At 43.6% G+C, this 22,689-nt stretch overlaps 1 protein-coding gene and 1 pseudogene across 1 annotated transcript; one reads left to right on the top strand and one right to left on the bottom strand.

Moving 5' to 3' along the window:
• Nucleotides 1–1,901: 1,901 nt before the first annotated feature.
• Nucleotides 1,902–2,286, top strand: LOC132236116 (large ribosomal subunit protein eL29-like; annotated as a pseudogene).
• An 8,437-nt stretch (nt 2,287–10,723) lies between these two features.
• LOC132234263 (mitochondrial import inner membrane translocase subunit TIM16) lies at nt 10,724–11,211 on the bottom strand. The gene has a single exon (XM_059695299.1). It carries the CDS (start codon nt 11,173–11,175, stop codon nt 10,798–10,800), a length of 378 nt encoding a protein of 125 aa, XP_059551282.1. The 5' UTR covers nt 11,176–11,211; the 3' UTR covers nt 10,724–10,797.
• Between the last annotated feature and the right edge of the window lie 11,478 nt (nt 11,212–22,689).

Here is a 22,689-nt window from a genome sequence, read left to right as displayed (position 1 = left end):
TGAGCCTGGCCATGATGGCTCAGTGGTTGGGCATCAATCTATAAACCAGGAAAACCAGGAGGTCAGGGATCAAACCAGGATGGGTTGTTACCCTCAGAACTCCCCCTTTCACCTCAAGTCAAGAAGGATTTGAGCCCTAGACAAATCTCTCTTGGCTCAGTGGATACAGTGTTGGCCTGTGGACTGAAGGGCCTGGGTTCAATTCCTGTCAAGGACACGTACATTGGTTGCAGGTATGGGAGGCAACCAATTGATGTGTCTCTCTCACATCAATGTTTCTCTCTCTCTGTGTCTCTCCCCCTCCCTTCCACTCTATCTAAAAATCAATGGAAAAAATAACCTCAGGTGAGGATTTAAAAAAAGGGGGATTTGAAAGAAGATTGATGTCATTTAGGATACTTTGGTGATTTAATATCTGCCTTGGAAAATATAGAGTAGACATTAATAGAATGATGGAGGAGTGGCTGCATTGAGTGGCATGCCCTACAAGAAGACACTGGGACAAAGAAGATGAAATTATTTACCATAAAGGGATTGGCAAGAGAAAAAAGACATTAATCCAGGTCAAGTGAACTGCTGGTGAGAAATCCCAGGAGATGGAGTTGAGAAGGGCCTGTGAAGATCCCAGGAAAAAGACCATGAGAAAAAGAATCAGCTTTAAACTTGGGCCAAAACCAGGGGGAACTAACATTAGAATCTAGACCTCTCCTCTCTGTCTCGCCTGACCACATCCTTTTCCCTCCACAGGAAGAACTTTTTAAATGTAATCAGAATTGAAGTTTTGACTATTAATGCATCTGGGCATTTCAATTACTGACCAAAGGACATTTTATAACCTGAGTATGAGCTGAGAAGTTCTGGGGCTTGCCCTAAATTTCACTCAGTGAATAAACTGCTCCCAATGAGTAAACTCCAACTAACAATGGGAAACAAAAATGAATTTGTTCTCTGATTTTACCCCAAGAAAGTTGTAAAAATTACAGAGAAAAGGTAATTTCTAAAGGGGCAAGAGGCAAGTAAAAGGCTATTCCTATATAATAAACCCCAGAATGTCACATTCATAATTCATAAATATTGCATAATAAACATTAAGAAGTCCCTGAATACTCTGACAAGTGCTAGCAACATAAAGATTTTTAAAAAAATACTGCCCTCTGTCCAGCCAGCGTGGCTCAGTGTTTGAGCATTGACCTATGAACCAGGAGGTCACGGTTCGATTCCTGGTCAGGGCACATGCCCAGGTTGTGGGCTCAATCCCCAGTGGTGGGTGAGTAGGATAGGAGACAGCCAATCAATGATTCTCTCTCATCATTGATGTTTCTCTCTCTCTCCCTCTCCATTCCTCTCTGAAATCAATAAAAATATATGTTAAAAAAATACTGCCCTCAAGAACCTTAAAAGGAGAAAGGGAGATATCTGAATATCATAATTCCTTTCAAGCAGTGGCTTTGAGGCAGTTGGTTTGATCTTGTCATCTCACATGTTTAAAGCTGCTCATCAGTGAACACTGTTCCCCAGCCCCCACCCCTGCTTCTCAGGAGGGCAAGTCTGTGTAGTGGTGTGAGGAGATTTGTTGACACTTAACTCTCTCAATGCATGGCCAGAAAATCAAGCCAGGAAAGCATGCCCGTGAGCACCACAATAATTGGTGAGGAGTTTAGCATTTTGCCAAGACCTACAAGAGCAAAACAAGAACGCCAGAGCACAAGACATTACATTTCAAGCCAGTGGGGACTGGCTTGGGAGATATTAAAGAACACACATTACACATAAAACAAAATCTATGGCCTCAGCCGATCATCAAGCCAACAGCAATGTTTCCTGGTCAATTAAAGAGGATGCTTCTGGCTCTTTCTCTTACAATCCCAGGTGCTTTGAGAGCTGCGGGCTTCGCTGCAGATATGGCCAAATCCAAGAACCACACCACACATAACCAGCATCAAGAAACCCCGATCACAAAGATACGAATCTCTTAAGGGGGTAGACCCCAAGTTCCCGAGGGACACGTGCTTTGCCAAGAAGCACAATGGGAAGGGCCCTCGTGAAGCCCAAGGAAGTCAAGACCAAGGTCCCAAAGGATGGAAACTGCAAGCTCTGTCGACTTGCCTACTTCACTCACCCAAGCTTGGAAAACGTGCTTGTGCCCACATCGCCAGGGATCTCAGGCTCTGCCGGCCAAAGTCCAAGGCCAAGGCTCGTACCAAGCTCCAGGCTGCATCTGTGACTGTGGCTGCAGCTCAGGCGCAGGCTCAGGCTCAGGCTCCCGAAGGTGCCGTGCGCCTATGAAGGCTCCATAGTAGAGGTCTCTGTCTGCCAGTGTGAGAATGGAAGGCCTGGTGTGACCCCTGGGCTGCTGTGTACATGGAGCTGGTGCCCTCCTGTGCTATTTGTACAAATAAACAGGAGGCAGGATCTGTATTAAAAAAAAAAAAAAAGGATGGTTCTGGAACAGATTGTTATGCTGATAAAACAGTTTTCTTCTTGAATTTTTTATTTATTGTAACTTAAAAAAAAAACAACTTTTTTAGCCCTAGCCTGTATGGTTCAGTGGACAGAGCATCAGCCCAAATAGTCCCATGTTTGATTCCAGTCAAAGGCATGTACCTCGGTTACAGTCCTGATCCCTGCCTGTTCAGGGCAGGTGTAGGAGGCAACCAATCAATGTGTCTCTCTCTCACATTGATGTTTCTCTCTCTGTGTCTCTCCCGCTCCTTTCCACTGTCTCTAAACATTGATGGAAAAATATCTTCTGGTGAGGATGAACAAAACAACATTTTTTAAATTGAAATATAATTGACATTTAAAAACTATTTTAATCCTATTTTAGTTGTTTCCCCCTAACCCTCTAATTTCTAAATTTTTATTCTTGTCAGATAAAAATTTACTGGGGACTCTTCTTCTTAGAAATATAAGGTCTATACTGGTTAAGAAATGGTAGCTTATTGTATACTCACAATCACAATTTTTTTAAATTTTATTGACAATTATATTTTCACGCTCTTAATAAAGAGCCCAGAAAAAAAATTCCTATAGCCAGACTACCTCAATAATTTAAGACAGAATTTTGAGTGTTCAAATTTATTGTTTTCTTCCTTTTTAAAAATACAAATCATCAGAAACTACTTCATCCTATAATGATTCTTGTTTACATTTGAGTCAAATACTGTGAATCAAGTGATGCCTCTAAGTACTTGCAATAACCAGAATTCTTCCTAATTGAGGAGACTCTATTTTCTGACACTGGCCAATAACATGTCCAAACATAGGCCAAGATAAGTCCTATTGTTACTGAATTAAATCTCCAGAAAGTGTACTGTGCCGTCAAGAATCCTCTAACTTCTTTGGCTCTAGGGCTTTAAGATTGATTCAACTCTTTCTGTGTGTGTAAAAATAAAAAATTCTGAAATAATGAAATGTCAATCCATAAAAAGCCAGAGACTGCTCAGTGAAGCTTACTTTATGCTTCACATAAATGATATAAATGGTTACATTATTTGCTCTCAACACATTTATTGATGGTCTGCTATAAGCAAAGAACTGTATGTGACAGGTACTGTGGAGAATGAAATGATGAAGAGGACACAGACCCAGTTGTTATGATTCAGTGAGGGAGAGGAATGTACACAAATAATTAGAATAAGCAGCACCCAGAATTTGCATTGCAGTGGAAGAGCGATGGCATCGGAAATTGGAGTGGCCCCAGCTATAGCAGTAACAGTGAACATAATTCAGATATTCTCTGTAACATAGTCCCCTAACATGTAAGATGCAGTGTTGTATGAGCTGGTCCAGTGGTCTTTAAATATTTTGGGTTGCATACATCCATTGATAAAATTTGTTATATCACACCTCCAATATCTAATCTAATAAAAGGAAAAATGCAAATTGACTGCACCTCCGCTACACCCAAGCCACACCCACCAGCCAATCAGAGTGACTATATGCAAATTAACCCAACCAAGATGTCTGCCAGCAGCCACAGAGCTGGAGCAAGCAGGAGGCTTGGTTGCTCTGGCAATGGAGGAAGCCAAGCTTCCTGCCTGCCCTGGACAGCTGTGGCCTTCACTCAAGGCAACAAAGTTTTAATTATAAGAAGATAAATAAATCCCAGATACTTGCTTCCAGCCAGCCTCCACTGGGAGCTTGGGTGGCTGGGGGCCATGGCCAGCCTGCAAACAGCCATTAGCCCCTCACCCAGGCTGGCCAGGCACCCCAGCAGGGACCCCCACCCTAAAGGAGTTGTGGCCAGCCTGCAAACAGCCCTCAGCCCCTCACCCAGGCTGGCCAGGCACCCCAGTGGGCCCCCCCTCCCTGAAGGGGCTGTGGCCAGACTGCAAACAGCCATCAGCCCTTCACCCAGGCTGGCCAGGCACACCAGCAAGGACCCCCACCCTGAAGGGGTTGTGGCCAACCTGAAAATGGCCCTCAGCCCCTCACCAGGCTGTCCAGGCACTCCAGCGGGGACCCCCACCCTGACCCGGGACACCCTTCAGGGCAAACCAGCCAGCCCCCACCCATGCACCAGGTCTCTATTCTATATAATAAAAGGATAATATGCAAATTGACCCTAACAGCAGAATGACTGGGAATGACTGGTCACTATGACACACACTGACCACCAGGGGGCAGGCGCTCAATGCAGGAGCTGCCCCCTGGTGGTCAGTGCACTCCCACAGGGGGAGCTCTGCTCAGCCACAAGCCAGGCTGATGACTGCCAGTACAGCGGTGGTGGTGGGAGCCTCTCCCACCTCCTCAGCAGCACTAAGGATGTCCGACTGCAGCTTAGACCTGCTCCCCGCTGGCAAGTGGACATCCCCCGAGGGCTCCGGGCTGCTAGAGGGATGTCTGACTGCCAGCTTAGGCCCACTCCCCCAGGGAGAGGTCCTAAGCCAGCAGGTGGTCATCCCCTGAGGGGTCCCAGACTGCGAGAGGGCACAAGCCGGGCTGAAGGACCCCCCCGAGTGCACAAAGTTTTGTGCACCGGGCCTCTAGTTTATTTATAATGATATGCATGTGGCTTATTGCATATACTATAGTACAATAATTAGCCCGAGAGGCTTTAAAAAAATACCAAGTCCAGGATCCCCACCAAACCAGTTATATAAAGCTCTCTGGGAGAGAGGCATACTCATGGATATATATTTTTTTTAATTCTCACCTGAGGATATTTTTCCATTGATATTTAGAGAAAGTGGAAGAAAGAGGAATAGACAGAAAGAAATATCAGTGTGAGAGAAACACATCGATTGGCTAACCTCCTGCACAAGCCCTGACCAGGGCCTGGACTGGGGAAGAGCCTGAAACTGAGGTACATACCCTTGACTAGAATTGAACCCTGAACCCTTCGGTCTGCAGGCCGACACTCTATCCACTGAGCAAAACTGGCCAGGGCCTCATAGATATTTTTTAAAGTCCCCAATGCTACAAGACAACACAGATGAACAAGAAATAAAATTAGTATATACTTTCAAATTTGTCATAAGTGCCATGAAGAAATTTGATAGAATTACAGAAAATAGAATGGAAATACTTATTTAGGTAAAATGGAGGCACTTACTTAGATAACCACAATCAGAGAAGGCTTCTCCAAGAAGGTGACATTTGCTGATGAAGAGCTGAACTGTGTGGGTGGTGGGTGTGAGGGGCAAAGGGGTTGGACAGTAAGAATATGCAAAGCAGAGAGAAAAGCAGGAGACCTACATTCAGAAAGATAAATGAATGGGAGCAAACATGGCTGAGTCTAGAAAAACAGTAGCATGCGATGAAGCTAGAGAAGTCAACACAGGCTGGTCCTACAGGGCCCTATAATTTGAAGCACAGTTTATTCAAACTATGAAAGAAAGAACCAGTGAGGGTTTCAAACAGGTGAGTCATTTGGTCTGATATTCATTTAAAGAAAATACTCTATATACACTGAGCCTGAATATAAGTATAACTTATACCCCATCAGCTTCACTCCTAGGTATATGACTTTTTTCTCTCTCTATTTTGAGGTACCTGCTGAAAGAAGATTAAAAAAAGGAAAAATCACACGGACCAATGAATATTGTGGGCCTGTTGACAAGCCTATATTATGGAGATGGACTTTTCAAGTTACCTGGAAATCCCCCAACTACTCTTTTAATTAAAAAGAGGCTTCCAAGAATCCATTGTTAGGAAGGGAACAGGTTGGTCACACTGACATAGATATTCCGCTATTTCTCCCACTGTGTGTTACATTTGTTCAATGGACAATCTAAATTTATACTTCTGTCTTTGTAATCCGTGTAAATATTAGACTTTTCCTTAGAAAATGTCCTTCTGTGGGCTTGCAAATTAGGAATCTTGAGAGCTTGCTTGGAGGTTCTAGCAGGGGAGTGCAGCTATTGCTATACCCTTAACCGAAGACTGGTCCTCTCCTCTGGGGGGAAGGTGCAGCTTCCGGAGGGACGCACATGGATCGGTGAGGGAAGAGGGGGACACCTGCCTAGGCAACCAGATCCCCCCCCAACTAACCCTGGTGATCAATGGGGTGACAGATGTGGCAGCCAGATCACCCGCACATCTGCAAATTAGGATTCTTTTTTTTTTTTAAACAATGAACAAATTTTATTTTTACTTCTTTTTTGTTAATCTTCACCCAAGGATATTTTTCCATTGATTTTAGAGAAAGTGAAAGGGATGGGGAAAGACAGAGAGAGAGAGAGAAACATTGGGATTACCTTGCAACTGAGGTATGTGCCCTTGACTGGAATTGAGCCCGGATCCCTTCAGTCCTCAGGCCAACGCTCTATACACTGAACCAAACCGGCTAGGGTACAAATTAGGATTCTTAATTCACAAGGTAGGGAGGGGTAAACTCTGGATTGTGGTGAGGCTACCTTGGTGAACCTATGCTTTCCTCAAATCTAGACATCATTTATTGCAAGAGTGATACCCTCACTTTAATAATGGGGTGGAGTAGGGGCTGGGAGGATAAGCAGGGGAGAGAAAAAACACCACTACCACACTGAATGGACCTAGCAATTGTAAGCCATGCCTCGACATCTGCACTATGGAATTATTTTTAAAAAGGCCATCTTAGAGTCAGGACCTCAAATTCCTTTCAAACTTCTTCCTGTTTCTTTGTCTGATGACCTCCCATTGTTTCGACTTCCTTTCACCTGGTGCTGTGCACTGATCTCTCCCAGAATCTCTTCATCTTTTTAAAAGATTAAATGAGACGACTTCCCTGAGCAGTGACCTTTTCCACGTGCAATGTTTACGCTGATGCGCATGCCTTTGGAGTGCCCACAGCTGCAGCTGAATGCTGCTGCGGGCATCTACCCCACCCAGAGCTATTCAGGGGCACCGCACACAGCCCCCGGAGGAAGTGCCATGTGGGTCCTCTGTAGTTGGAGGGGAGCAGCATTAATACAAAGACTCGCTAACAAAACCTTACTGTGGCTCTGGCCTCCTGGGAAGCAGGCAAGCAGGCAGACTAACCCAGGTGGAGTCACAAGAAAATGGAACAGCTATTTTTAGCACAAGTGCCTGGCATTTAAAGGAACTGCCAACAAAGCTTTAAGGGGAAAAAATAGAAAGAAAGAAAGGAAAGGACTGTGGCTACATTGTGAGCCATGTTAGACAGGTATGCAGTGAGAAAATAACCACTTCCCACATATAGCACACATACTTAGGAGAGTCAGCTAACTGTTGCCCAATTAAATCAATGCTTTTTCACCACTGCATTGAGATCGTAATCCAATTGTTTAGTGATTAGCCAGGATTGCAACTGAGAAAATGCTCAGTTGGAGCATTTTGGAGGAGTGTACAGAAAGGCTAGCAAAAGAGACTGCTATGTAGTTTTGTCACAAAGGCAAAATATCACAAAAGGAGGAGTGAAAAGTTTCAGATAGTCAAGAGCAGCGGTTCTCAACCTGTGGGTCGCGACCCCTTTGGGGTTGAACGACCCTTTCACAGGGGTCGTCTAAGACCATCGGAAAACACATATATAATTACATATTGTTTTTGTGATTAATCACTATGCTTTAAGTATGTTCAATTCGTAACAATGAAAATACATCTTGCATATCAGATATTTACATTACGATTTATAACAGTAGCAAAATTACAGTTATGAAGTAGCAACGAAAATAATTTTATGGTTGGGGGTCACCACAACATGAGGAACTATTTTAAAGGGTCACAGCATTAGGAAGGTTGAGAACCACTGGTCAAGAGGGTCGAGAACTATAAAGTAGCACCAAATATGAGTGCTGAGGTACTGAACTTGGAAATTAAGAGATTATTGCTTATAGTAGGAGGCTGGGACTAAGGAAAGAACGCCAAGGAAAAGTCACTATGAGAGTCCTGGGCAAGGGACATTAGAGAAAAAGAATGTAACATTCTGTTTAAAGCCACATGCTATGCTAATCCTTTAGTATAAAGTTAAGCTCTGCCATGGTTCCCATATCTCCTTCAGCAAAATGCTCATAAACTCAAGTTCCTTGTGTGAATGGTATATGACAGTCTAGGGTGGGAAGAAATCTTTTTCTCTGTACTTTTTAGTTCTTCGGGTTGGGGCCCTATAAATTTGATCAAGGACAGATTAACGAGAGAGAAACAATACCCATGGGAGCACTCAGAAATGAGTGGGTAGAATTTGGGCTTACATAGCATCTTAACAAAAGAAAAATACCTTACTAGGGAAGTGACAAGACAAAAGAAAATGACTTTGAGATTCTTGGGTGACACATTATGGAAACGTAGGTATATGAGGGAAACTAATGGAAGACAAGGCTAGTTTTAGACAAGTTTGCTATATAGATTCCTCTGATGCCCATCTCTGGGCTGATAAGGGTCTAGATTCATCTCCAGTGATTAATTAACTTCTGTGCTTCCTGGTAATGGTAGTGGAGGGGGGTGAAAGGGTGGCAACTTTACAAATTTATTTCCTGCTTTTAGGCAAACTGGGGAAAGACAGAGAGCTTTTCTTATATCTGCTTCTCTATTGCCTTCAACTCAAAGAATCCTTATGTCAAAGTGCCATGTTCTGGGTTGGCATATTCTGCTCCCCTGCAGGGGGAATAACATAAAGAGGCTGTTTTTGCTGGAGTGAGAGCTAAGCTGCTCTAACAAAGAATCCAATAATGCATTGGCTTACAGCGAACTAAGTTCCTTTATTTTCTCATGTAATGGCCCCAATGTGAGCAGTCCAGTGTGGGGAGAATCCTTTAGCGACTTGGTTTTTTCCATCCTGTTGCTCTCTCATTCCTTAGGCCACTGTCATCATCTGCATAGTCAAAGCTGAACCAACCGTCAGCTAGATGCCAGCAAATGGCAAAGAGAAACAGAGCATAGAGGAGGTCCTGGCCAAAACCGCTCACACTCCTTTGGTCATTGTTAACTGCAAGGAAGGCTGGGAAATGTGATCGAACAGGCCAGCAATGAGTTCTATCACACCTGTCGTTAGCCTAAAAATAAAAAGTCAAGGTGAGAAGATGCAAGCGTTTATTTGAAATTAAAAAAAGAAAGAAAAAAAAAGAATTGCAATGCAAGGGCATAGATTCAGACAGAAACCCAAATTATGTCCTGATTATGAGGGGTTTTCATGAGAAAAGGTTGGGAAATGATTCCATGAATAGAAGAAAGGAATTACTATCAGTGCTAGGTTACTCTTTAGCAATATACATGGCTGGTGACTGATTCTAAGTAATTTCCATAATCATCAGTATTGTGGTCAGGATGTCAGCTTCCCTGTTAGCTTTACAAATAGTTGTTTGTAAGACAATGTTGGTTTGGCCCAATCCAAAGGGTATTTGGCTCAGTTCAAACATCTCAAAATTTCAAGGAATTAGACATGCAAGGCAGTTCCTCTGGGATGGCTGCTCTGGCTCTACTTGAAAATGGCTCCTCTTATGTTAACTTTTCACACTACGGAGAAATGGACCATAGATATTGGCCGACAGATGGTAGTCTCTGGCAGAGCCCACCTCCATGTGCCTCTTCATTCCAAGAAGTAGAACACAGCCTTTTCTCAAAGAAGAAACACAAAGTCCCATCCAGGTACTGAATCCAGCTCAAAGTCATTTTCAACTTAGGAACTATGGGTCATGTTTCTAAGGGACCTCTGTAGTGCAGGTACCCATAAACCAAAAGATTTTTTTTTCAGCGGGGGTTGGGAGGGGGAGGAATAAGCATATTCTTTTATTCTTTTTTTTTAAATTAAATTCTTTATTGTTGAAAGTATTACGTATGTCTCCTTTTTCCCCTATTGACCACTCCCCACCTATTCCTGCCCCCCAAAAGATTTTTTCAATATGACCAATCTTTCTGACCTACCACTCCTACATCCAATATGAAATGATAAGCAGAAACCATGGAAAAATTCCCACTTAGGAAAAGAAAGAATAGGAAGCACACAGAAGTCACTAGTGCACAGAAATGATCAAATCTTGTTGGGCAAAAAATCATAAAACTTTACCATAGCAGTGAAATAAATTGTCTAGTTCACCCAATTTGCTCTCTGGAAATAACTCCAAAGTTCTCTATGGACCCAACTTTGCATTACAGGAGGCTCTTTCTCGTCTATTACCATAAGAGTTAAATCTGAAGTAGGTGTTAGAAAGTATACCCTACTTAGGAACTGGTTTGGGGTTGAACAGTAAGAAGATTTTACAAGCTAGGCATGTCATTTCTTTGGCACAATTCCCTCAAAATCTTAGTAGGCTTCTCGTGTATTTTTTTTTTTTTTTTTTTTTTTTTTTGCGGAAAAGACATTTATTAACGAGCTATAAATTAGAGGTGGAAGGGGGGGGGGGTGGGAGGAGCCAGTGGTCACGTTTGTGGCCTCTTCTCTTTCTCTCTGTCCTCCTGAGCCTGGATTCGGAGCTCCTCCTCAAGGCGCTCCTTCGCTCGGACCACCTTTGACTGCAGGTAGAAGGAGCCGCCCACAGATTTATCATTCACCTTGAATAGGTGTTCGTACTTCTTCTGGATCTCCTCGGGGTTCAGTTTGGAGACATTGAGAATCTGCTGTGCCTCCTGGAGGCTGAGGCCGGAGAGGTTAGAGGCGGCCGCAGACTGGTGTCCGGCACGTCCCCGGGCATCAGCTGCTGCCCGGCTGGCTGCAAATTCCTGCCGCAGGGCCCGGGCAAAGGCTCTGCCCACCACCTGCGCCCCCATCACAATGATCTGGGCCAGGTACTTGGCCATGGCAGCCGCTCTGCCTCGGGGGCGCGGGCTCCGTCTCCCTCGTGTATTTTTAATAGTGTGTTCCATGTGCCTGTATCCACATCCAACATTCTTCTCCAGCCATATTTCTTTAACCTGCTTTATTTCTTAACCTCTGAGCTCAACCCTGGCCTCTTTTCTTCATTTTAATGAAGGTGACCTTGAGGCCACATGAAATAATAGGTTTGAGTAGGAAAGCCACACCCTAATCTAGCCTTTGCCACAGACTTGCCTACCTTTGTTTTACAGAAAAATAATGGGTTTCAAGAAAAACTTTAAGGAGTTCAAAATAAGTTGGCCTTTCTAACTTTAAAATGCTCCAAATATATGGACTTTTTCTATTCTTTTACATCTGTGATTACAAATTAGTTCATTCTTGCCTGAACTTGTTATTGAATTTCTTGCCAAAAGTTTCCAAAAGAACCTAAAACATGAATAGAAGAAAGGAATTGCTAGGTCACTCTAAAACATACTCATATTTTGTTATTTCCAACCACTTCTCTTAAAGTAGATAATGCATCTTCCAGGTAGAAGTTTTAGCAATATTGGGCAAAGATGTAAACAAAAATTACATCTCCAGCCTGCACTAGCTGATGTCTCACTGTTGTCACACAATGTATAATTAATTGACATGAAGTCAAAGTTGCCTTAAGAGAGACCCAACAATATGGTGAGCTGAAGAACAATGAACATTATTTCCCTGCCAGGTAATAGTACCAGTTAAGCAGGGCACTCGCCTCTAGATGGCTACCCAAGTTCCTTTAATCTTATTGTTCCTAGGGCTTTGTTGTCACATGTTTGATCAAAGTTGAGTGGTGGCCATAACCTGGTTCCATAATCTGGAGGGAAGGGGAAAAAACAAGCCCAATATCCTACGACCTATACCAGCAAGTGTCAAACAGAACTTCCACTCATATTCCATCAACAAAACCTTAGTCATATGACAAGAGTTTTCTGTTATGTGTGGATAGAGCAAGAAGTACTGAACAAATGCAAAATTCTCATTATTTCACATTGCTTTTCACTAATTTGCAGACCAAATCTCTTCTACCCCTAAGATGAGGGTTGTCCAAATTGATTCCTGCAGCTGGCCACTCAGAGAGGGAGTTGGCTTTCTGCAAAGCTCTGTGGATCTAGCGATGGCCCTGTGATGAAGGCAATCAATTTTCACCAATGGCACATTTGGACCCCAGCCTCTCAACCATGCCAGCACAGAGCAGGTGTTTCTCCAACCATAAAAGCCAATATGGCAAATCCTGCTGCTCTCTGGTCACATTATACAGTTGTAATTACAAGTCTTGAACACAAGGCTCTTGGCCATACCAGAGGAAAGGCTAGTGCCTCCCCAGTCATAAGCACTGAGCGCTCAGGATAGGGCTGGCCCTAAGATTCTGGCTCATTAGATTGCTATTGTATGAGTGCCCTGGTCACAACAGGGGAGGGGCTGGTGCTTCCCTAATCATGCTGCTTAATAAACTTGAGTCCAACCGATGAGGCTCCTCTCCCATCCTGCCTTGCTAGATCTCCTTGCATTGCCCTAGATTACAATGAGCAATGATGGACATTGCACGGCCCCTGCCTCCTTGATTCTTACCCAAGGCATACTGTTCCACCAGCTGAAGTGGGTATGCTTCTTGGCTATGTGTCCCCTGTCAAGCTCACATGTGAGTTTCGTCTATAGAAGAAGGCTCAAGGTCTTTTTATTTAAGTACTGCAGGAAAAGGTAATTCACAGAAGCTTGGAGGACTGGAGACACACAGAAGGCTGCTATTTGTTATTCCAAATATCAAACATAACTAGATGGTTTTTTCCGAAAGCCTAGTGATGAAGAAATAAAACCTTTCATAATAATAAGACACTGCACCCAGTAAAGTTGCAATTGCAGTGACACATCATTACACTTTGCTATTTACCAAAAACAACAACAACCTGTCATCTCTTTCAAATAGCCATTACTAGTAACTCTCCCAAACAGGCTTCCTGAAATCTGTTAGCTTAGATTTGTAAGTTCACTTTCCCCTGGAATGCTAAGTCTCACAAGGCTTCCCTTCTACCCATGCCTGAAGAGGCCCCTTCACCCTACTGGTGACAAGACAATTCTCAGAGTGGGTCTCAGCTTGTACCTGTATCCAAAGGAAAGCCCGTCATGTTGATGTGGGAGGAAACTGGGATGTGATGTTCTCCCAGCTACTGACTAGGAAGCAACCCTTTTTTCCTCCCTGCAGTGCAATTCTTGGTAAAGGACAAAGTCTTATTTTAAATTCTAAATTCATTTTCTTAATTTCTGCCAAGCCAGTGATTACTAATTATGTCTCTTTGCAAAGCTTTCTGGCCAATACAGACATAAGACTCCCATAATCCCCTTAGGATTGAATTCTGTGAGCCACCTGAGCTACTTATTCCAGACCATCTGCACAAATTCAGTTCTGGAAACTGAGTAAATGAAAGAAGACTAATGTTTGCTTAGAAGCTAGGATATGAATATGGACTTGGCACAGCAATTACAAACGTTTGTTGTAGAGAATGAATGAGAGAAATCACATTAGAAATCTAGAGAATCAGCATGAAAGTAGGAGAAATGAAAGAGAAGGGGCAGATATAGTCATGTTTTGCTTGTCTATTGACTTGTACCCCATGTCATTTTTAAAAAGAGTTTGAACCACAAGGGCATTTCCTGCAAAGAAATTAAGCATTATAAGCTTTGGTTTAACTATGAATAATTAATAAAGTATATTCATAGCTATATATAACAATGCTTCACTAAAATTATGCTTTTTTTAAAAAAAAAAAAACACCAATAACTATAGGCTTCTACCCCATTAGAAATCCCAGGAAATTAGTGAATTGGTTAACAGTTGCTTACAAATTAACACTTTATATCTAAGTCCCAATAGTCACCTAAATGTTATTAAGATTTAAAAATATAACTAATAGGCAGCCCATCATTATGATCTGTAAATTTGTATTATGTTTGAAAGACTAATAATAGTAAGGAAGCAAGAATATCACCTTTGATATACCTGATTTAAATAAATATTTTGTAAGCTTTATGAAAGCAGGAAACTTGTCTGCTCCCCTCCCCACCCCGCCCCTCCAAGTCTAGTGCCCTGGCACAAGGTAGACACTCAGTGAGTATTTGTGGATTTAATGAATAAATAACATCTTAAAATATCAGCCCTTGTCTATTCAGAGCTTTTGCCATCAATTCAATCTCAGCCCAGATCTTCCTGGTCAAGACCAAGTTCTTTCCTTTGTGGTTTAGAAATGCATCGTGTCTGTGCGCACAGTACTTGGTTTTTATTTGTCATGATCACAGGGACCAGATGCCTACCTCCTCTAGAGCTCTTGCATCCCAAAGACAGCGAGACAGAATATGAAACTGGCAGCACTTGATATGAGGTCTTCAGAGTTCTGCAGTGAAGGCCTTCCATTCATTCTCCTTTTTTTTTTCTTTTTATTTTTTTTTTGAGCATGTGCACTTTCTATATAAGATGAACATTTATATAATCCAAGGACTTCTGAGACAGGGAAAATTCTCCAAATTTCCCAGTGGTGTTAAAGATATCCCCAAAGGGCTATCATGGCTAATACACAGTTAAGCACCCATTTCTCTCCCCTAGGACACGCCTGCCCATCAAGAAAGGAAGCTCAGCTCCTGCCTTATTGAAGACGAGAATACAGAGGTAGGTTGTATTTCCCCACCTCACAAACAGTATGCACATGCTCAGCTGCAAAAGGAAGTGAGTGAAATGAAGCTAGCGGTATTCAGTTCATACATGCCCTCCACCGCAGCTCATTCAGCAGCAGGTATCTCATCCGTGAACACAGAAACAGTTTTGGGAGAGGCAGTTCAAACCTGATTTATTACTGGTGGGTTCCAAATCCCTACCTTCTTGCAAAGGATTGCATCCTATTTAGGTCAATGTCAAGACTGGAGACAGAATGTGATTTCAGTGTGTTACCGTGTCTGTCTACAAAGTGCACTGACTTGGTCTTTATTTGGTGGCACCCCCAGACAGGCCCTGAGTGGCCGCTCAGTGTTGTGCGGAGGCTGTGAAGAGCCTTCTGGTTTTTAGGTAGTATGTGTGCTGGGTCCTGTGGGGGTCCATCTTCAGCTCCTTGGTTTTTTGTTTTTTTTTCTAGCGATGCTGGAAACTGCTGTGACTTGCAGGTAAAATTGAAAAGCCAATTTTACATCTGCTCAGAGTGAGTCACGATAACTTAGTGATCTGGGATCCCAGCTACTTTGAACCAAATACAAACTTGAGGTTCTTCTGGAGAGTAACTGTGTTTAAGGAAGTTCAGGGGAAGTGATTCACATTTGTCAAAATAACCAGAATAAATCTTTAACAAATGGTGGCTTATGCTCTCTGTCAGAGTGATGGAATGCAACAAGCTTACAAAACAAAAGCAAAACAAAGGAAAGAGCTGTAAAATAAACAATGAAGGGTGGAGGGAATGCAGGCTGGATCATGAGATCTTTGTTAATAGTAAAAGCAAACTGAAAACAATGATATAGTCCATTTCTTTAGCCCCTCCCCGTAGTGAAATTGAAATTCCAGCACAAACACAATAAGAGCTGTTCATTTCGGTCAAGTTAAGTTTTTGTTCTTTTTCTATTTTGTTTTTCAGTTATTGTCTCCATTTAATTATCCATGGGTTTACGATGGATGGATGGACAGATAGAAAGGGACAGACAGTTTTAATGCTTTTTAAATCAGTGAAAATTGAGTAAAATGCAAATGGGTATATGTACATGTGTGTCTATACAAATATATACATATATATGTACATACACATGTATATACATAATCTCTGTTCTGTATTAGTTACTTAGATAATTTACAGGTCTTCTGCAAAATCAGTATTTCCCCTCACCTGAAGTTTAGCTCTGGATCATTTAAAATGGTACTGTAGCCCAAGCCAGTTTTGCTAGAGCATTGGTCCACGGACTGAGGGTCATGGGTTTGATTCTGGTCAAGGGCACATACCTCGGTTTCAGACTCGATCCCTGGCCCCGTGTCAGGGCACATTCGGAAAACAACTAATCAATGTGTCTCTTACATAGATGTTTCTCTCTCCCTGTCTCTTCCTCTCCCTCCCACTGTCTCTTAAAAAAAATACCAATGGGGAAAAATATCCTCAAGTGAAGATTAACAACAACAACAAAAAATTTTAAATGGCACTGTAGAACTGAACAGCAGTGAAAATAGACAAAGAATAAAGGCCTTCAATACAATAGCCCAATGTCTAGCCTTGGTTAATACAACCTGAAATCAGCACAGCCTTCACCTACAAGTCCTTCACCTACAGGGGAATAAGATAAACATGACTTTATTCATTCATCATTAAAATAGATATATGAAGCTCCTTCCTTATCCCAGACACACTAGTAACAGCGAACATTTCCCCGCTGCTTTAAACTTTCTCAAACAATTTCCCCTACAGGTGATGCTAGGCCATTATCCTAACATCCTTGTGAAGTAGATACTATTGTTTGTTCTTATTCCATTTTTAGAGATAAGAAAATGAATCTGAGAGATGATTAGTAACTGGCCAAGGTCATGTGGCATTTAAGCAGCAGATCCAAGACTCAGGCCCGTGGTCACAACTGGCAGAGCCCGTGACTTTCCATAACACAACATGGTGACCAATGATCCAAAGTAAACATAAGTAAGTTGTTATGAGGAAAACTCTGGAAAATCTTCCTTGAGCACAATTACATTTTAGGGATGGTAACAGCTCAGAGTTAAAGCCAGAAGGTAAAGGAAATGTTCACAGGTGAGATGAAGATCGGAAAGTTACTAGTGACAGACTCTGAGTTCCAGAGGGTTGTGGAATGGCTGGAGGGTCAGTAGGGGATGGGAGCATGAGTCACATGAGAGAATGTCTGGAACTTTACGGGAATAAGAGTCAGACTATAAAGGATGACCTTGAAGATGTGGACTGCTGGAGGTGACTGAGGCAAGCAGGGACAGAAATCTCCCTGCCATTTCTGTCCCTGTGGTTTCCTGTGGGGATGTGGATAATCAGTTCTCATTATAGCCTCCTTTGGGGATGGTCTCCTAAGAAATCTATAGTGAAGACAAAGGGAGGGGGAAGGGAAGGAACCGTGGTGGGTTATGGGAGCTCTTGGATCATTGTGGTGCTCCCTTAAGTCCTGCTGGGGCTCCGGTCAGGCTGTGGGGTCAGAGACCTATCACATTCCTGCCCTGGCCTGTTGCCCACTCTAAAGAGTGAAAACAGAGGCAACATGGCAGTGTCAGGGGACTGGGCAGGATTTGTTCCTTTGAACAAAGCAATATTTTACCTGAGAAAAGTAGCGCAGAATAGTAAAATTGAGGCCCCTTAACTAAAAGATGTTTCTATCTATCTCTCTCCCTTCCTCTCTGAAATCAATAAAAATAAAGGATATTGACAATAAGAATTTTTAAAGACAACAATATCAACAGAGCAGACAAAAGAAGGAGTGGGGAGAAGGCAAGACAAGGAAGAGGGTAGGATGGGAAGAGGAAGGGTAGAGGGAATCAGAGGGATGGGTGGGGGACAGGAAGGTTCCAATGCTCCCTGTCCCCCTTGCGTTTACAGACTCTAAAACCACCAGTGCTCTGTGGCCTGGGGGCCCCTGTCCCGCAGCCCCTTTCACAGTGACTGTCAGACCCTGAGAGCTGAGTGCTCCCCAAGTGCCCTGCCACCTCCAGCAAGGTGCCCTGCTCCGTAGTGACCAAGTCTGCCAGGCCGTTGGTATCCCAGTTGGGTCTCCCTAGCTTGCCCCCACAGAATCATGTGCATAAATGCCTTGTTTCCTGTGTCCTCATATGAGAAAATAAGTCCCCACTCGGCAGCACTTTTCCCATTCATGTTCTTTCAAAGAACTGGGCTGCTCCCAGCCTCCAGCAGCACTTGGCTAAGTGCTAAGCTAGCTTGTCATCTAAGGGATGACTTGGCTGCCACACAAAATCACATCCAGGGTCCTAACAACTCGGTGACACCTCCAAAGTCTTCATTTTACTCCAAGATATTTCGCAGAAGTTTGTAAGTGCAGAGGATCCAGATTCTCAAAGGCAAGGTGAAACCAGTGTCCAGCTCCAGTTCTTCCTCTCCTTTTTTTTTTTTTTTTTTAAAAAAACAACAACACATTTTTATTGATGTCAGAGAGGAAGGGAGAGGCAAACATTAATGATGAGAGAGAATCATTGATCAGCAGACTTCTGCACACCCTACACTGGGGGTGGAGCCCACAACCCAGGCATGTGTCCTGACGGGAAGCTAACCGTGACCTCCTGGTTCACAGGTCGACGCTCAACCAGTGAGCCACTAGGGCTGGGCAGCTCTAGTTCTGAAGGGTGTGAGGCCAAGAGGGCGAGCAGTCAGATAGCCACACTCATAGGAACCTCCTCCAGGGCACACATCCCTTGGGCAGGTCCCCATGCTGTGCAAAAGGCATTCACTCCTTAGGGGAAATCACCCTGTGATTAAAAAAGAGATCTGCCTCATCCAATCTCCTCTTCGTGTGAAACACTGCCTCAATCTTATCTTTTCTAAAGCCTGTGAGAGGGTTTCACTAGTCAATCTAAGCTCAGAATAGCATTTGACACAGTCCAGAGGGAAACAACTGACACTTGCCAAATTAATTCAAGTTGGTTGGACTCCAGACAGAACCACACTCCCCCAGGAAGTCAAACTACCCCGCCTCCGGCAGAAAGGGACCAGAGTCTCCTGAGAGTTAGCCTCAGGGACATGTCCCATCTCCAGCCTCTTTCCCCTCAGCATCTCCCCACTCCCCCACCCCGCCAGCACACACTCCCCCACACCTGTGCTGGCAGGACAGACTCCTAGTCCAGCGAGTGGGCTGCTCAAGCAGGGGCTGAGTCACCGTGGCCTGCCTCCACCTTTCATTCAAGGAAGCTCATGCCCAGAGAAGGGAAAACGTCTCAGCAAGCAGACTGCCTTTTGCGTGGAGGCATCATTATCTGTGTTTGAGCGGCGCCTTTTATTCCGCTCCCATTTTTTTCCTCCAGAGCTACATGGCCTGAGTGAAATCCTGGTTCCACGCCCACTGGCTGGGTGCATTTAGATACCCCATGCCTCCAATTTTCCATCTGTGAAATGGAAAAAACAATAGCATGGGGTTGCTGTGGGGGCTAAAATGTGTAAAGCATGACTGCCTCTGCTTCAGAGTAAGCACCCAGGAAATATTAGCTATTTCTATGGAGAAATCTTTATTATTTGCTGTTTTCTGAGGGTCTACAAATAGCTTCAGGCTACTCCTGGTTTATTCCTTGCAACTTCTAGCTTTTTATCTCAGTTCATCTTTCAGTACAAGGTGGTCTTCTCTGAACCCCTCATTCCTAGATCTATCATCATTGCCAAACCTTGAGGAACCCAAGTCAGAAAGCAAAAAAGTCTTCCAGTGACACCAGAAAGTTAAACACCTAAAACTATTATTCTCCTCCAATATATTTAATCCATGAATAAACCTGGTTCACTTGGACTTCCCACCTCCGGGCAAGTATCTGCTGCTTCTGGTGGTTCACAGCTTGTGAGGTTAAGAAAAGAATCTTTCTTTCTTTCTTTCTTTCTTTCTTTCTTTCTTTCTTTCTTTCTTTCTTTCTTTCTTTTTTTTTAAATATATCTTTATTGATTTCAGAGAGGAAAGGTAAGGGAGAGAGAGATAGAAACATCAACGATGAGGAAGAATCATTGATCTTAATTGGCTGCCTCCTGCACACCCCATACTGGGGATTGAGCCTGCAACCTAAGCATGTGCCCTGACCAGGAATTGAACCATGACCCCCTGGTTCATAGGTTGATGCTCAACCAAGGAGCCACACCAGCTGGAAAAGGAAAGAATCTTGTCTCTAAATTTGATCAAGAGTTACTGTGCTGAGGCTAACTCTAGGTATCCGCTCAGCTAGTCCTCGTCTCTACAGAAGAGCTTAAAGCAGAGTAGCCTGCACAAAGGTCGCCGACAGGCCTACATTCTCATGGTGAGCCCGTCTGGGCCTCTAGCTGTGTATTCAGGATCTGTTTCTCTAAACAAAATGGCACTTAACCAACACAGGACGTGGTATCTAAGTTAAAGTTGAGGTGAACATATATTTTGTCCTCTTTGTGGAATGGTTTCAGGTGAACTCACCAACTACACAAACATGCAAGAGACACACGGCCTGCCTTGGTGGGAGCACAGGCTGGAGGTGCTCAGCAGTCTCGACTGCTTTCCCTCCCTCTCAGAGCTGATCTCAAAGCGGCGATAGGCCACGCCAGCTCCTTGCAGAGGCCACTTGGTACATCTTTCATTGTCCTTAGGTCTGTTTTCCCCAGAGTCAAGTCCAAGAACATTTCAAAAAGTCAAAGTAAATAAACAAAAGAAATCATTCTCCATGGCTCACCAGTTGATTTTCCCAGCTATAAAAAGATATTTCAACTGACAGGAAATAGTATCTGCCAGACACACTGTCTCCCGAGGGAAAGTTTAACTTCTTGTCTCCCCACGTTTCAAGCTGGCCAGAGAATCACCCCAGCTTCCTTCGAAGGCCTCTCACACGCTCTATTGGGTAATTCGGTGTTGGAGTCCTGAGCACCGTGATATAATCTGACCCTGATCATCCTTCTAAGTAATCCAATTTACTGGGAAATCCCCATCTTTATCCCTAATTAAAAACATTTTTTTTAAATTAGCTCAGAGAATGAGGTCCAGGTATATTAGGAGATCTTTTTCTCTCTTATAGCTGCCAGTAGTTTGAGACAAAATATTTTTCAATATGTGGTAGTCCATTTCAAAAAAATCCATTTAACATGTCATGTATATTAGTTCCCTAATGCTGCTATAACCAATTACGACAACATAAATTTATTCTATTGATACCATTGCAATAACCTGGTCACTATTTAACGGGAAAGGAGGAAAGGGAAGAGTAGATAACATAGGCAGGCCGTTTACACAGCTCTGCCAAAAAGCTGCATTTAATACTCTCCAAGTCTGTTCCCTACTGATTGATGGGGAAAGGGGCTGACTGGACAAAGGCAGTTCAGACACATGCTGGGTAAGGTCTGAGTGACATAGGAAGTTGCCTACCTGTCTGCCGGTTACACCTGGAAACAAATTAGTGGTCAGGATGGGCGTGGCCACTGTAAGCACCCAAAACCTGAATATTTAAACTTCTGAACAAAGGAGCCTCTCCACTCTCCTCTCTCTCTCTCTCTCTCTCTCTCTCTCTCTCTCTCTCTCTCTCACTGGGGTGCAAGGTTCCTGGGTCTCCTGTTATGGGGGGATGCGCTCCCCTGCACTTCGTGCAGCTCTTGGTCACGTGGGACACCCCACAATGGACTAATGGACTAAACCCAAGCTCTGAGCTACACGGGCTGCACACTGGCCTTGCTTTTTCTCCACTGGAACTCCGGCTGCACCTCTTTCAGGACTGGCTCAAGGCGGGTGGAACTTTGGAGCCTCCCAAAATGTAAACTCCACACAAATAAAGCCTTTTTCCACACCTCATTCTCCTGGGTGGGCTTCTAAAAATTCCTATTTCAGCGGTACCCCAGGAACCTCGCTCCTACGAGTGACAGAAGTTTGATTCCCCAGTCACACTGTTACCGGCCTGGAGGCCAGAAGTGTAAAGCCCACCTTACACGGACAGGTTGGCTCCTTCCGGAGGGCCCAGGGGGAAGTGTGCTCCTTGCCGCTTCCTGCTCCTCGGGGTTGCCCTGGCATTCCTTGGTGCATAGCCATCACTCCACACTCTGCTGCTGTCCTCACATCATCTTACTCCTCCTTTGACTTTCTAGTATCCCTCTTATGAGGACCCGTGTGATTACATTTGAGCTCATCCAGATAATCTGGTATAATCTCCCCCTCTCAGGCTGTTAATGTAATCCCTCTGTGAAGTCCCTTTTGTGATATAGAGTAACATTCACAGGTTCTGGGGGTTAAGGAGTAGATATCGTTGGGAGGCTATCATTCAACCTGATACATATGATTTTTATTCATTTTTTAATTTATTTTTTAGAGAAAGAGGAAGGGAGAGGGAGAGAGAGATAGAAACATCAATGTTGAGAGAGAATCATTGATTGGCTACCTCCTGCACGACCCCCACTAGGGATCAAGCCTGCAACCTGGGCATGAGCCCTGACCGGGAATCGAACTGGTGACCTCCTGGTTCATGGGTCGACACTCAACCACTGAGCCATACAGGCCAGGCTGACTTTTATTCATTTTGAACAATGTGGACCAACCTGCACTATTTTTTTTTTTTTAAAAAACAGTGTCTTGTTTTATACATCACAATATGATTCAATTGTGTTTTCTCTGTCTGGCAGCCTGCACTAATTTAACAGCTAGTTTGAAATTCTGTCCTTTATTCTGATTTTTCCAGCTACTGTCCTCTAGGACCACAAGACCTCCTAACAGCATGTCATTCCTTGTCATGGCCAATAGTCCCAACTCACAGAAAACTAATTGTGTTCATCAGAACTCTTTCCGTTGCCAGTGTAACT

Source organism: Myotis daubentonii, chromosome 5 (genome assembly GCF_963259705.1).
Source record: "Myotis daubentonii chromosome 5, mMyoDau2.1, whole genome shotgun sequence".
Classification (NCBI taxonomy): domain Eukaryota; kingdom Metazoa; phylum Chordata; class Mammalia; order Chiroptera; family Vespertilionidae; genus Myotis; species Myotis daubentonii.
The sequence above is the reverse complement of the archived record's forward strand: the minus strand, read 5'-3'. Positions and strand labels throughout refer to the sequence as shown.